At 42.0% G+C, this 13,350-nt stretch overlaps 1 protein-coding gene across 1 annotated transcript; it reads right to left on the bottom strand.

The window, feature by feature from the left end:
- Positions 1–1,186: 1,186 nt before the first annotated feature.
- On the bottom strand, positions 1,187–5,287 carry tyr (tyrosinase). The gene is made up of 5 exons (XM_072391745.1): positions 4,460–5,287; positions 3,730–3,946; positions 2,092–2,239; positions 1,653–1,834; positions 1,187–1,560 (listed from the first exon to the last, which is right to left on the bottom strand). The coding sequence occupies exons 1-5, from the start codon at positions 5,285–5,287 to the stop codon at positions 1,313–1,315; spliced, it is 1,623 nt and encodes a 540-aa protein (XP_072247846.1). The 3' UTR covers positions 1,187–1,312.
- Positions 5,288–13,350: the final 8,063 nt, after the last annotated feature.

The raw sequence follows: 13,350 nt of genomic DNA, 5'->3' as shown, positions 1-13,350 counted from the left end.
TTTTCTAAGACCAAGGCCAACTATGAAATAAAAGATTTTCTATTTATTGTATCTGGATTAAATGTATTATTTCTTCTACATCCCAAAAGCTCGATTTGTGACCGCCGTTTTGTCTAATAGACTATTTACTAATATTAATGAGACGTTATTTCTTCGCCTAAACTCTAATCTCTGACATAAAGGATGTTTGTCGACCAAAAACAGTAGTGGTGTTGCAGGGAGGTCTCTGTGCCTCAAACGTCAAAGGATAAATCCTGCTCACTGCACCACAGCCGTACGTGTGAGACGCATCACTTTCTTTTTGGTCTAAAAAGTGTCAGAGGAAACCATTTTGAATCAACATTCAACATGAAGAAAAACCACCGGGGAAATTTGAATCAAATCTGATTTTAATGCAACACGATTCACCTTTGTCATGGTTTCTGTGGTTTCTTTGCCACGTGAGAGATCACAGACATTATATCACACTGTGATCCCTTAGCACCGCTGGTAACACACCGGAGTGTGTTTGACATTTAGTTGGTATTTTCTGCAAACAGGGTAGAGTTTTGCAAGCTTACAAGGCGATATAACCTGTTGAGAGGCTTATTTTGAACAGAACTGCTTTATACGTGTGTAAATGTATATGTTATTTACACATTTACACATGTATAAACCAGTTCTCTCGCTCTCTCTCTCTCTATATATATATATATATATATGTGTGTTATTTAGAGATTCTTGTTCAAAGGAATCTGGATTGAAGTTGCATCTAGAAAAATAGTTGTTAGTTTTCCTTATTCCTTATTTCCTTATTCAGTGCGAGGAAGTAAATGACATGGCCGTATCAGCCTGCGTGATGTTTTTTCTCGAAGTTGTGATTAGCCTACGTTTATTTGAAGTTCAAACACTGCCCTCGTCGATGACTTTGAGTACTAACACATGGTATGCACCCTGTAAACTGAGCTGCTCATAAATAAAGTGTAATAAAACAATAATTACATAAAGTGTGGCTCCAAAAAAAAAAGGGGCAAGGCCACATGTTTTGCTGATCCAGACTCAGGCCCTGTCATGGACTGCTGAGTAAATCACAAGTGGTGAAGCGTACATATTCTCCAGTGCGAGTACTTTAATTTGACAGAAACTGAAATTCACTGTTTATTTTTCACCTTTCACGAATCACACATTGTATTTGTTCAGTGGAGTGAGTGTTGTGTGGTTATTGTGAAGTCTTCGGTTCAGATTCATCTCATTCATCGCCTTTATGGAAATAGTGGTCATCCTGAGCAGTTCATATAGTCCTATTCAGCTATATGGACGGGATCTGTGCGTGTTAGAGAGTGGTCTGATATGATGATGAGCCTTCCTCTGAGCTGCTCTGCAGCAGTGGCTGTCTCTCTCCGTAGCTCGGCGCCCTCTTCCTCCTCTGGTTACGCCTCCACTTCCGTCTTGCAACAACAAGCAGCGCTGCAAAAATTGAGGTTATCAAAACTCCAATGACCCCGGCCCCCAGGAGCCACTGCCAGATCTGTTGGGCCTGCTGGAGGTAAGGCGTCAGGAACTCCTGCACAAACCTCTGGCCTATGGGGAGACAGATGGGTTAGGATGGTGTCACGTAAGAAGAGAAGTAAGAAAAGCTCATTTAGTGGCTATATTAGCTGCTGTGCACTGACCAGGGTCCAGCAGGTAGGCATACTCGTATCCCAGAGCCTTGTTGGACAGGAAATGGTCTCCGTTTCTATAGAGAGGCATGAAGGGCACCATGTAGTAGCCGTCATTGTGGCCAATGGGAGCATTGGCACGAGGGTAGCTGGTTCTGGAAGGCTGGTGAGTCCTAAGCCAGCGCTCAAAGATGCTAGAGAAGACATGGTGAAAAAAAGGCAATTTAAATAATTCTCTTTCCATTTTCCGTCATCCCGTTGCTTGTTTTAATGTAAGTTCTGAGCTTTTCGTGTCTTATCCACTCAAATACTCGCTCCTGCATTTCTTGAGAGTGGTAGACGATCTGATTATTTGTTGCAGTAAATAAAAACAACAAGGCATTCTGCAACAACGACCTGTGCCATTTGCCCTTGTGTTATTAATAATCGGGCGTGTATGTGCATGTGTTACCTGTCAATGAAAGCATGGTGCAGCAGGAAAATGGGGTCGTTGGCTGAACCCTGGACTGAAGACATCGAGCCGTTCATGAAGACATGCAGAGCGTTGTGCATGGTGCTCATCCCTGGCACCGCCATGCCCGTCTGTGGACTGGCAAAACCTGCAGGAAACCGGACAACCAGGTGCGAGGAAAAGGAAAAACGATTATGACTGAAGTGTTGGCAAAGAGATGGGAAAATTACAAGTGCTTTAGTAAATTGTAAGGAGAGAAAGGTCAGCTTAGAAGGACTTGAGATATATTTGTGAACCAGATCAAGAGGAAATAGAGGACAAGTGTTAAGTTTATAGCCATTTCTTACTTTTAATGAATATCAAAGGTTAAAAAGTGTCTTCCTCCCACAGAAGCCACTACTCCTGAACTGTCTGAAACAACTCCACTGTAGTCTGTTTTTTTCTTCATTTCTCGTGCGTCATCATGTAACACATCTTCATAAGTCATATATTGCTGTCTTCTATTTTGACCATTTGGCTGACGAATCAAAGGATTTTGCATCTTTCAGAAGAGGGGCCTCAGGGGCCTTCATACACCAAGCTTACAATCGGACATTAAACATATCCGGAAAGCTGGTCTCTCTTGAGCCGTTCTCACAAACGAACTGGGAAACTGAAATGTTTGACAGTTTTCATGCGAGCTTGAATAAGGGCGACTGGACTTCTTCTTGGATCTTGAAGACACTTCACCTCTCATCCACTCACCAGAACTGAAGAAGCCTTTTGGATGAGAGGCGAAACGTCTTCAAGATCCAAGAAGTCCAGCTGCCCTTATTCAAGCTCTTATGATGACATCGACCTGAATGAGAGTCTTCATCAACAGTTTGACAGTTCTGTGAAGCAGCGACGTAAAAGCATTCAAACCATTTGCTCCAGACCCAGCACATTTCCACCAGCCCCCTTGTACTAATTTGTTTGTCGGTTCAGACACAGTCTGGCAAGAAGTGCTGCAGCAATGAACAGCACTAAAAAGATTTTTTTTCTTTTTGAACCTGTTTTAGTAGATCCACCCAAAAAAAACAACCCTATGATCCTTTAAATGGTAACAAAATGGGCTTTGTAACTATGTGAAGCCTTATGAATATCAGAGGTATTTTGAGACAACTGAGGTATTTTTGGTTCAAGTGGATTAGGAGACTTGTAGTGTCTCGAAAATGTAAACTTTAAGCATCTGCTTGTGGGTGCATTCGTTGTGTTTTTTGAATATTCAAAGCCTTATGTGACTGTTTGTCCACATTATAGGAATTGAATGGGCCATTTCTCATTCACAACAGTGCAATAATATTTATAAGGAACAGTTCAACACCTGAAACACTCCCCATCCTGTCGTATGTCGATAAATTCCCATCCAGCCTTGTTCTCATTTCCCACGGCCCACCCCCCCGGCCTCTGTCTTTTTCTCCTTTCTTAAAGCAGGTCAAAACCTGAGAACTGCTGCCAATCCTTAAAAAGCTGTCCCCACACCACAGTTTTTACTTTACTTCTCATCATCATTATCCATATTCACTTGATGGAATGGTGCTTGCCCTTTTTAGAGGCAGGAGTCAGATTCCGTGCTGAAGCATGACAGAGCATTAAGAGAAATGTCAGTGTATCTACCCTCTAAGACGTTTCTGAAGCTCATGTTGGCGAACCGGTCCATGGTGCCCGTCTCGTACTCAGGGAGGCCGACAGTGAAATCCACATCAGCTGTCGTAGGAAGCCGTGGCACGCGGTTCGGATCATGGTTGCCGGGGTTACGCAACAGTGGACCCTCTGAGGTAGCATTACACAATGCCTCTCGGTTGTTGTACTCCTCCGGTTGGGTGCAGATCACCTAATAAAGACAAAACAAAACCGCACATGTTTCTGGATGCACTGTGGTTAAAGAACTTTCACATACCTCCGTTATGACTAGTTAAAAAACTCTCAGTCTAAACTAATTGTCTGCTTTTGACTTCGTGTAGGCCAAGAACAGGCGGATGTTTGGGTGAAGTTAGAACAGATGAAATTATGTGAAACCCTGAAGAGATTTCCTATGGATTTATCTCAGACTGTTATTTTATTCAGTTTACCACCAAATATCCTGAAGTAAAACAATTTTTACAACTTTTCTGGGTCAATCGAAGACAAACCCTTAAGAAATTGTGTAATTTCAACCAAGACTGATTTTTGTGAATTAAAAGCACAAACCAAAATTCAACCAAAAGATCTGCAGAATTAAATGAAAACAAGCAAGCCTTTGTTTTCCAAGAAAAAATGATTTACAGTCTCTTATGAATGGGAGAAGAAAGACTTGCTTTTACAGCAGATATGCATGCTTTCACACGGAAGAGACCATCTTTCTTACCTTCCATGAGGAGAAGACAGAAGCGGGGCTGATAAGGTTGGGATTGAGGGAGTTGCGTCCACCCATCAGAGCATCGGTGCACACCTCACAGGACTGGGCATCCCTCCAGTCCCAGTATGGGATGGTGAAATTAAAATCTCCAGTTAGCTTCCTTATTTCGTTCTCCCAGTGAAGCAGGAAGACTCTGTGCCAAGGTAGAAATGCGGAAGATTCATGAGCGAAGTCGATGTCTCTCCATACATTCCCCGGACCTCCCAAGAAGGTGTCTCTGGACACATAGTAGTGTATCCAGACGAACAGGTCGTAGGCGTTGATGTCAGAGAACATGGGGTTCTCACCGTTTTCACCCATCTCTGCTCTCGTTGCCGTGGAGATGACGTAGTCACGGCTGATGGTGTTTTTAGCCAGGTTGAGGTAAGATATAAACTTCTGTTGCTCAGCAGTTGACATGCCCAGGATGCTCCTGCGCACTGATTCTCTGTACTCAGCACAGTTTGCACCCCAGTAACCGAACCTGCATTCGCCGCAGTCAAACCCTCTATAGTTTCCAGCACAACGACACGTCCGGTTGAAGAAAGCCAAAGGCCAGCGCTCCCTGTCGTCAATCCCATTGTGTGGGTACTGTGGCCCGTTGGGCTCATCTGAGACCAACACCTCTGTGCAGAATCCGCGGCCTGACAGAGCCCCGCAGGGTGAGCCATCCCCTTCCCACACTGGACAGCACTCTTTAGTTCGCAGCCCTTCTGAGTTGGCGCACGGCCGAGGAAATTGGCATAAACAGGTCCAAACGAGCTGCATCAGAACAACAGACACATACAGTCTCCTCATGGTGGAGAGTCAGAGCAACTCCTGTCCCGATCACAGTCACAAAGGAAACTCCTGTAGCAGAGATGAGAACCTGCTTCCCTCACAGACTTTGCAGCTTGCAAGGTTTGGTGTAGAAAAAGGAGCGATAATTAATAACTGCCAAAAAGTGACTTCTTGTTCAATCTAGAGATGAGTTCTGTAGTTAACATGAAGAATAAGTGGAGAAAATGAACAATCTTTAATTACCAAAGTCCAACTCCACAACTTACCATCTACCTATCTACCAAGCCTCCATCCACCCCCTTTCTCATCCATCCAGCCAGCAGAGTTCCGTTCTCTCCCTACTCATTAAGCTGTTTTGGGGGCTGTCCTCTGAAAAAAATGTGTGATCTCATGCACTCAGTAAAACACACACACACACATGCATTAATACGAGCATCACATGCTCTGGATAATACTCCTGATTCCTATTTTACTTTGTCTCGAGACCAGCTGACCTGTGCTCCATTATGCCACAGGCAAAAATGTGTGTTTTAATGGGGGGGGTTTTGTGCACCATGCCCCCCTCCTTAAACCCCCAACCCCTTCAGCAAAGTCTGACCAGGAATGTACGCATGATCAAGTGTGATCATCTGCTGCTGAAAAAGAAAAGTACGAAGTAATGTGGAGAGGATAAGAAGGTGGAAAACTAACATTATACACTGGATTAATCAAAATTGGGGCTTTCATTTAACTTTGAGTTGATGACATTTAAAAACACCCCACACAATTTAAGGAAATTTGAAACACAGTTTCCAGAATCTTCTGCATCTGTCCTAAATCACCTGCTAGTCGGCAGACTAACCTACTGTGACCACATTTGGTATCTCTAATGTCAGCTCAGCATTCACTTCTGACTCAGTTCATTTCTGTAAGTAAACGACACCGTTCCTACGCTCCTGTTCACAGCAAATAAAAGATGATGGGTTTTAAAACGATCAATTCTCACACCGCTGAGGCAGGCACCTCACAGCATTCACATTTCAGCATTTAACAGTAAAGGTTTGTGACATCATCACTGCCCGTGAACACCAAGACTCTAAAAAACACCTGCAAAGGGGTAACAACTGTAAAAACGCAGCCATAAGGAACACTGTTGAAACTTTATCAGTACATAAATGCCACATACACTTATGGGCCATAACATTACGACCACATGCCTTGTCTTATGTTGGTCCTTCTCATGCCACCGAAAGAGCTCTGACCAGTCAAAGGTGTGGACAAAGAGCATCTGAGGGTATCCTAGAGTGGCTCATGCTGAGATTTCCACAGATTATTTTGGCCCAGTGGGTTGTAGGATGGTGTTTTTGTGAATTTGGAGGCCAGGTGAACATCTCAGACTCTTTCTCGTGTTCTCTGAGCCTCTCCAAAGCACTTTATGTGAGTAACACAGCTGTTACTCACATTACCCGTCAGTGGTTTTAATGTTGTGGCTGATTGGTCTAAGTTTGCTGCTGAAATTGACAGAATCTGGACCACTTTGAGAATTAACAGTCTCAGACAGTCTCCTATTACGTACTCAGTTTAATTTAGTGAATGATTAGTTTACATAGAGGATCGTGTTCACTGCCACACAGAGTACTTTAAGCAACAAGGCACAGATGTTTAATTTCAGTGACATAAAAGTCAGCTGGATGGTGTCAGAATTCTGGCGTTTTCTCTCCTTCTCTTTGAATTTCCCCTGTAAAAGCTAAATCATATGAAAAATAAATGAAGCGAACAGGTGCAGATCCTTGTGTTCGCTTTGCAGAGACAGTCAAGAATGATTGAGAATAAAAACTGGTAGTCGTACAAAGAAGAGCACAAAACAAACTTGATGTTAGGGGTTAGCATCATTTTTTTTTCATGAAGAGAAAACGTGCATTAAAGCACTGAGAAGAGACTAACACATGAAACCATAGACAGTGTTGCCAAGGAAACATGTGTAGACAGCTATGTTAACATTGAAATATATCAGCTGCTCTATCAGTTTTGACAGCTATATGGATTATAGAGGATTTTTCTTAAATGAGAGTAGCTATACTGTTCTACTATTATCAATATAATTGCGATCATTACTCATGACCGCTGCTCTTTTTCTTGTTATTTTGTATATTATCTCTATTATGCCCAATTTTTCTATGATTTATTTAGGAGTAAAAACTGCTACATAATAACACCCTGTCAATTTAGAAATTATGAATAAAACCAAAAGCATTCAGATTGTTCCTAAACTTCAACCAGCAACCAACATAATGAAATGCAATGAATGAAATGCAACAGGTGCCTGACAAAGTCACAAAACGCTCTAAGAAGTAACATTAAATCACAGATAAGAGCGAGTCTTAGTATCCCCATCATATGCGGCGCATGGTACGTGAGTACGTGGAAAGCTCGAGGGAGATTTTCCACCTCATGCCTCTCCCTCTTGAGTCCCACAGACTTTCAGGCACAGGGCAGAAAGTCAGCTTCACGATCACAAGCTGGTCACATGCTGCCGTAGCCAGGCACGGGGCGCAGCTTATCGCTCTGCAGGAACGCAGTGGAGCGCACAGGAATGACCGTCACAGGATAAACCCACCCGAAGGGCTCCTCTCAGAGAGGAGAGTCAGATGGACTGTGTGTGTGAGTGTGTGTGAGTGTGTGTGTGGGTGTGTGTGTGTGTGTTTGAGGGAGAGATCTTTCTCTGATCTCGGGAGGAATTTCACCTCACGTACGCCTCTAAATGTACAGCAATTCAGTCCAGTGGCTCCTGAATGTTTCAACCACGTGACATCAGGGGAGGTTCATGATTGAGACCTTCTTACAGCTAAATCTTGTGTCTCAATCAGACACTTGGGGGCAGTGTGAGCCGTTTATTCCGTGGAACAGATGAGTGCGGTCACAGAGGTGTAGCTGCACGCAGTCAGCTCATAATGAGACAAGAAAGAAGGAAGATCATTTATCTGACCAGATGGAAGTATTTTATTTACTGTTATTTTACTTCAGTCTGTTTCAGGACCATATTAAAACCCAACCTGTTCACCTGCACAATTGAAAGATCAAAGTGAGTGATTGACAGTATGGGTCAGAGACACGATCAGCACTCTATCGCTTAAGTAAACAGTCTCTGTTTTATGCTTCAAAACTATGAACATCTCCAAGACAGTCTGCATGTTTTTTTTTAAAAATTTTTTTAGCACAATCATTAAAACAACTTTAAACTATCAGATACTAATTGAGGTGAGCTCCTTCAGGGTCATAGGACAAGTGGTGGAAGGAGATAAGTGTTGGTATAACTTTGGTTTTGTGTGTGTGCTAAAGGGAATTAAATTGTTCTCATCTATTCAAGGACTGTGCTTAAGCATAATTTTGCCTTGTATTACTTGAATATTTCCGTTCAATGTAACCTTGTTTCCATTTGTCTCGCCAACATTTCTCACAGGGATACTTTTTACTCTATACGCATTTGAAGCTTAAGTGACAAGTTATTTTTGAAACAAGGACACACAATGTGTAACGAATAAGCAGCTTTTAAAACACGGCTCAAAGTTAAACATTAAGCGTGCCGTCTCTAAACTTTGCATCTTGCTCGTCTCATTTCAACTGAATTCATAAAAGCTCCAATAAATGAGATGGCCCTTCATTTGAAGTAGCATATTTTTCTCTTTTTCCACCATCCAAAAACCAGTTGACTGTGAGCATTCTTGCTAGGTCGTGATTGATAATAAAAATAGCTGAGCCTGAAGAAGAAGGATAGATTAGTGTCCTTAAGACTCACGGGTTATTTTTGTAAATTTGATCGTCTTATTTTCTGCAGGGTAAAACTAAGACACAGCTACTGCCTCTCCAGTAGTGTGTGTTAGTGCCTTCTAGCAGAGTGTTCTGGTAGACACTCTGACAGCTTGTCAACCTGTGCTGACAGTTAATATCGACACTGAGGCTGCTTTATTGTATTCACCCAGGGTCAGAAGGTACTTGTTGCAGATTTGAGGACAAACCCCTTTAAACTCTTTTTAAATTTGTATTTTACCACTGTAAAATGTAAAAAAAAAAAGCCCAAACACGTTGCAGATATATAAAGCCATAGCTGTTCCATTGGGCTGCTTGTTGGAGGGAGATACCCCAGATTTATTTTCTGGCATTTATTTTATGATATGCTCTTCTTCTGCAAACAATGTGAGAACTTTTTACAAACCTTGCATCTTATTTTCAGTCGTGTTTCACAGTGCTGAAGTAGGTGGACAGATATGTGTCGTGTCAAAATGTCACACGAAATATGTTGTTTCTATGGCAGCAAGCAACATTTTTTTAACCAGCTGGGGCCGATGTGTGTGATAACATGAAATATCAAGGCCTCTCAAGGAATAGAAAACCACTGTGCTAATGTTTACCACATGTCATGACCTTTCCTAGTTCCCCTAAAACAAATAGACATCATTAAAACACAATCCTCATTTGGTCAGTGAAGCAGGAATCGCATCAAATGACGTCTATTCTCTGTTGGTATTATGCTGTTGCGGTTTCTTCCTCTATTTGTCCTACTTAGAGTAGAAATATCACAGAAAAGTGACAATCCTGTAAATCAGCTACGTGTCTATGGCAACGGGGGATATATCTAGTGTTATTTTGAAATGCCATTGAATAATTGATTTCCCAACTGTGACACTGACTCTCTTGTTCTCCTGATTTTGCGGAGGAGTGTTGCAAAGAGAATATTACCCCGTAGATATTATATGTGTGTGATGTAAACACACCCATGCAGAGGTATGTTTCACAGGGTGTTCTTATTTGTAGCAGTTATTGTAATCTCTTTTTACTCCAAGCAGGGGGACCTATTGCCATTTGCTGATCTTTCCTGTAGCCCACACAGCTCATAGACTGCGGTAACAGGATGATTTCCATCAGCCTAATCATTAAATTCAATTCTCCATCGTTTGATATGCTTCATACCCTCAAATGCAATTGATTTGTCACAGGCTGGTCAATGTTAATTCACTTATTGATCCAAATTTGCATCAATCAAGTTTTAAGTTTCTCTGTCAGTGATAAATGAGTTTAATCTGTGAACATGTGTGTGAGCATGAGACAAATGGACATTATTCATTGGTTGCTTGATCATTTTCTGTTTTACCCCAATGTGGCAGGGTTGCCATGGAAATGGGACCTCAGATCACTCAAGCTCTATTTAGGATATCAATGACAGGATATGATGTGACAATAGACAGAAAAATATCCTGTGTTTGAGTTTGTACGAACGGTGGACGTCTGTGTGAGAGATCAAAGAAATCTTTAAATCTTCTCTGTGAGCGAGATACTCTGATGTCCAGTTTGCCTGAAACTTCTATCTAACGTAAGGTGAGGGTTTTCTAAGCTCTAACCTCCAATACTCTTCATTTAGGTTTAAAGCTGGGGCATATGAACAGATGAGGGATTATTTTACATCCAAATTAAGAGCCTGGAACCTCCAAAGTCTGCACTTTAAGACCAAATGTGCTAAAAAAAAAAAAGAAAGCCTAATCTGCAGCACACATCTGGTACGCAGTCATCTGAATCCCATAATCCATTGCAGGCAGTCAATTTTTAAAGTGGTGCATTCAAGTGATCACCAACCATGTTGTCACATCTGTGGTTGTGTGGTCATCAGTCACCACTGAACACATGAGGTAATCTGAATCAACGAAAAGAGAAACTGCATGATGTAACTGCTGGAAATCAGTCCTGAATCTGAGTGTTTTTGTTGGCGTTTTGATTAAAATGACACTGAACAAACTCTGGAGTGAAAGTTAGACACAACAAAAGTGATCAAACCTATAGCGCTGAAGGAATCAGATCCTGGTTATGTAATGTTTGTTTTTAGACGTAGAATGAAGACGAAAGTGAAGCGTCATAGCCTGACGATAGCAAATAGCCTGTGTAAGAACATAATGCAACTAAAGGAATCACATTTGTTTTTGGAGGCAGATTGGCTCATCGAGGAGATGAACAATACCAGTCTTACAAAAATAAGTGGAGACAGGACAGATGATTCTGTTCAGCCCCCGAGTAAACCCAGGACTCGCTGGAAGAATTGCATCTCTTGGCTGGCTTAGGAACTCCTAAAAAAGAGTCTCTGAAAGAGCTGGATGTTATAGCTAGGGGGTAGAAAGGTCTGGGCATCTCTGCTGCCCCTACAACCTTGTCTTAGATAAGTGACAGAAAATATATAGAGGGATTGATTTTTTTTTCAGCTGCTCTTTCCCGGATGCTTTGACACTTTGACCCTCCCAAAGTGTGCAGTTGATTTAAAGCAGCCCAGTCGCCACAGTAAAATGTAGTAATTGCTCTGCCAAAAGAGCCCAGTGTCACCCTCATGTCATCGCACGACACTTACTGTAGAGCGGGCTTCCCCAAACAGCACCCAAGTTGCTGTTAAATTCAACCACAGTTACGAGTGTTCATTCAAAATGAATGAACATATTATCTGTCAATAAATTAGACTAAACAGAGAGTTATGATAATCGCTGTTGGAAACCTTTTTGTAGTCCTCGCTAAGCAAACTGGGTTTTTTTGTTTAATCTTAGTATTTGCAAAATGTTCATCAAGCTTCTTTTGATGCTGTCTGGCAAAGTTCTTTTCGACAATATCCTTTGCAAAACCACAATGGGGCTAAAATGGAAAATTGTGCGACGCCTCATTATTTATACAAGAAAGTTTTTGTGTTGCATAGATTTTATACTTTCGGGGACCTGTATTTTCAAAGGAATCAATCTAACTCAAATGTTTTTATCGCATAAGATTAAAAATCTTGCATTTACCCAATGTAAGGAGGAAAAAACATCAGAGGGGAGCAGAAAAAACAGCCCTGCAATTCTTAATAAATTTATTGACTGTTCATGGGAATTTAATCAGTTTAGTTGTGTGCAGAATGTCTGACTATACTTTTATAGAGTATTGCTAGCTCCTTAAATAAACTTGTTTTTAATAGGCTGGCACATTTATACTGTGTCAACAGAAAAGCGGTTTGGTTCTGGTTCACAAGCAAAGCTCCTGGTTGTTTGGAACCTAAAATGTTGGTTTCTGACAAGACAAGGTGTCTGATCCATGGAGACATTGGGGTCACCGGTGGGTGTGTGCTAAACAAAAAACTTAAACTGGGAACCAGTCACCAGCGGACACCAGATGCAACTTGCCGACCTCTCTGATTGGAGAGTGGCACCGGGGCTGCAGTTGAAATGTGTCGGTTCATCACAGGGCAACTAGAAAGCCTCTCAGGTGGACCAAAAAAAGCTTGAGAGTCTAAGGCAGGGATGTCAAACTCAGGTCCTCGAGGGCTGCTGTCCTGCAGGTTTTAGATGTTTCCCTGCATCAATGCACCTGAATCAGATGAAATGAATCTCTTCAAAAGATTGTTACATTCTGCACAAACCAGCTAATGAGGCATCAATCTGAATCAGGTGTGTTGGAGCAGGGAAATATCTAACACCTGGAGGACAATGGCCCTCAAGGACCGGACTTTGACATCCCCTGTCTAGGGGCTAGAGGGGACATTGTTCTTATTACTGCTTGTGTGATTCGTCTTTCACACTTTAACCCCATAAGTGCTGAATATACTTTGTTCATTTCAGCATATGCTTGTATGACACTTAAAACCTGCTCCATGTAAACTCATATATTTGACAGTTATCTATTTGCTTTAATAAAACAAGCTAAGAAAAGCAAGAATGAGATAAAACAGAGACCTCGTTTTTAAGCTATGTTACGAGATGAAGTGTGTGAATGCAAGCAGCTATGTGCGAGCATGTATATGTGTATGCTCTTTTAATGGTCGACTAATCCCAAATGCATTTGGCTGACAAATTAATCCAAGCCTTGTCAAAGCCGAGCTCTAAAGCCTCCACTATCCCATACAGCTATCTCCATCTCACCCTAGATCTCTTCCCTGGCTTCGCTCTATCAGTATGTATCTCCAGATGGTATCTTGGAACAAGGTGTGATGTGAGATAGAGGAGAGACAGACCGTACACACAGAGAGCGGGTGGGTGACCTGTGACGAGGAGGGAGCCTCTTCATTAGAGCGCTGCATAGAGGAAGAGAGAGGAGAGGTG

Source organism: Leuresthes tenuis, unplaced genomic scaffold (assembly GCF_036924035.1).
Source record: "Leuresthes tenuis unplaced genomic scaffold, fLeuTen1.0.hap1 SCAF_9, whole genome shotgun sequence".
Lineage (NCBI taxonomy): Eukaryota > Metazoa > Chordata > Actinopteri > Atheriniformes > Atherinopsidae > Leuresthes > Leuresthes tenuis.
This window is presented reverse-complemented; position numbering and strand designations above follow the sequence as displayed.

Bases quoted from the DNA above. Each gene is read 5' to 3' on its own strand.
- tyr (XM_072391745.1), bottom strand. From the start codon at position 5,287: ATGAGGAGACTGTATGTGTCTGTTGTTCTGATGCAGCTCGTTTGGACC. The intron at 1,835-2,091 runs GTAACACATGCA...TGTCTTCTCTAG, and splicing joins CACCATGCTTTCATTGACAG to CATCTTTGAGCGCTGGCTTA. The intron at 1,561-1,652 runs GTCAGTGCACAG...GTCTCCCCATAG, and splicing joins TGCCTACCTGCTGGACCCTG to GCCAGAGGTTTGTGCAGGAG.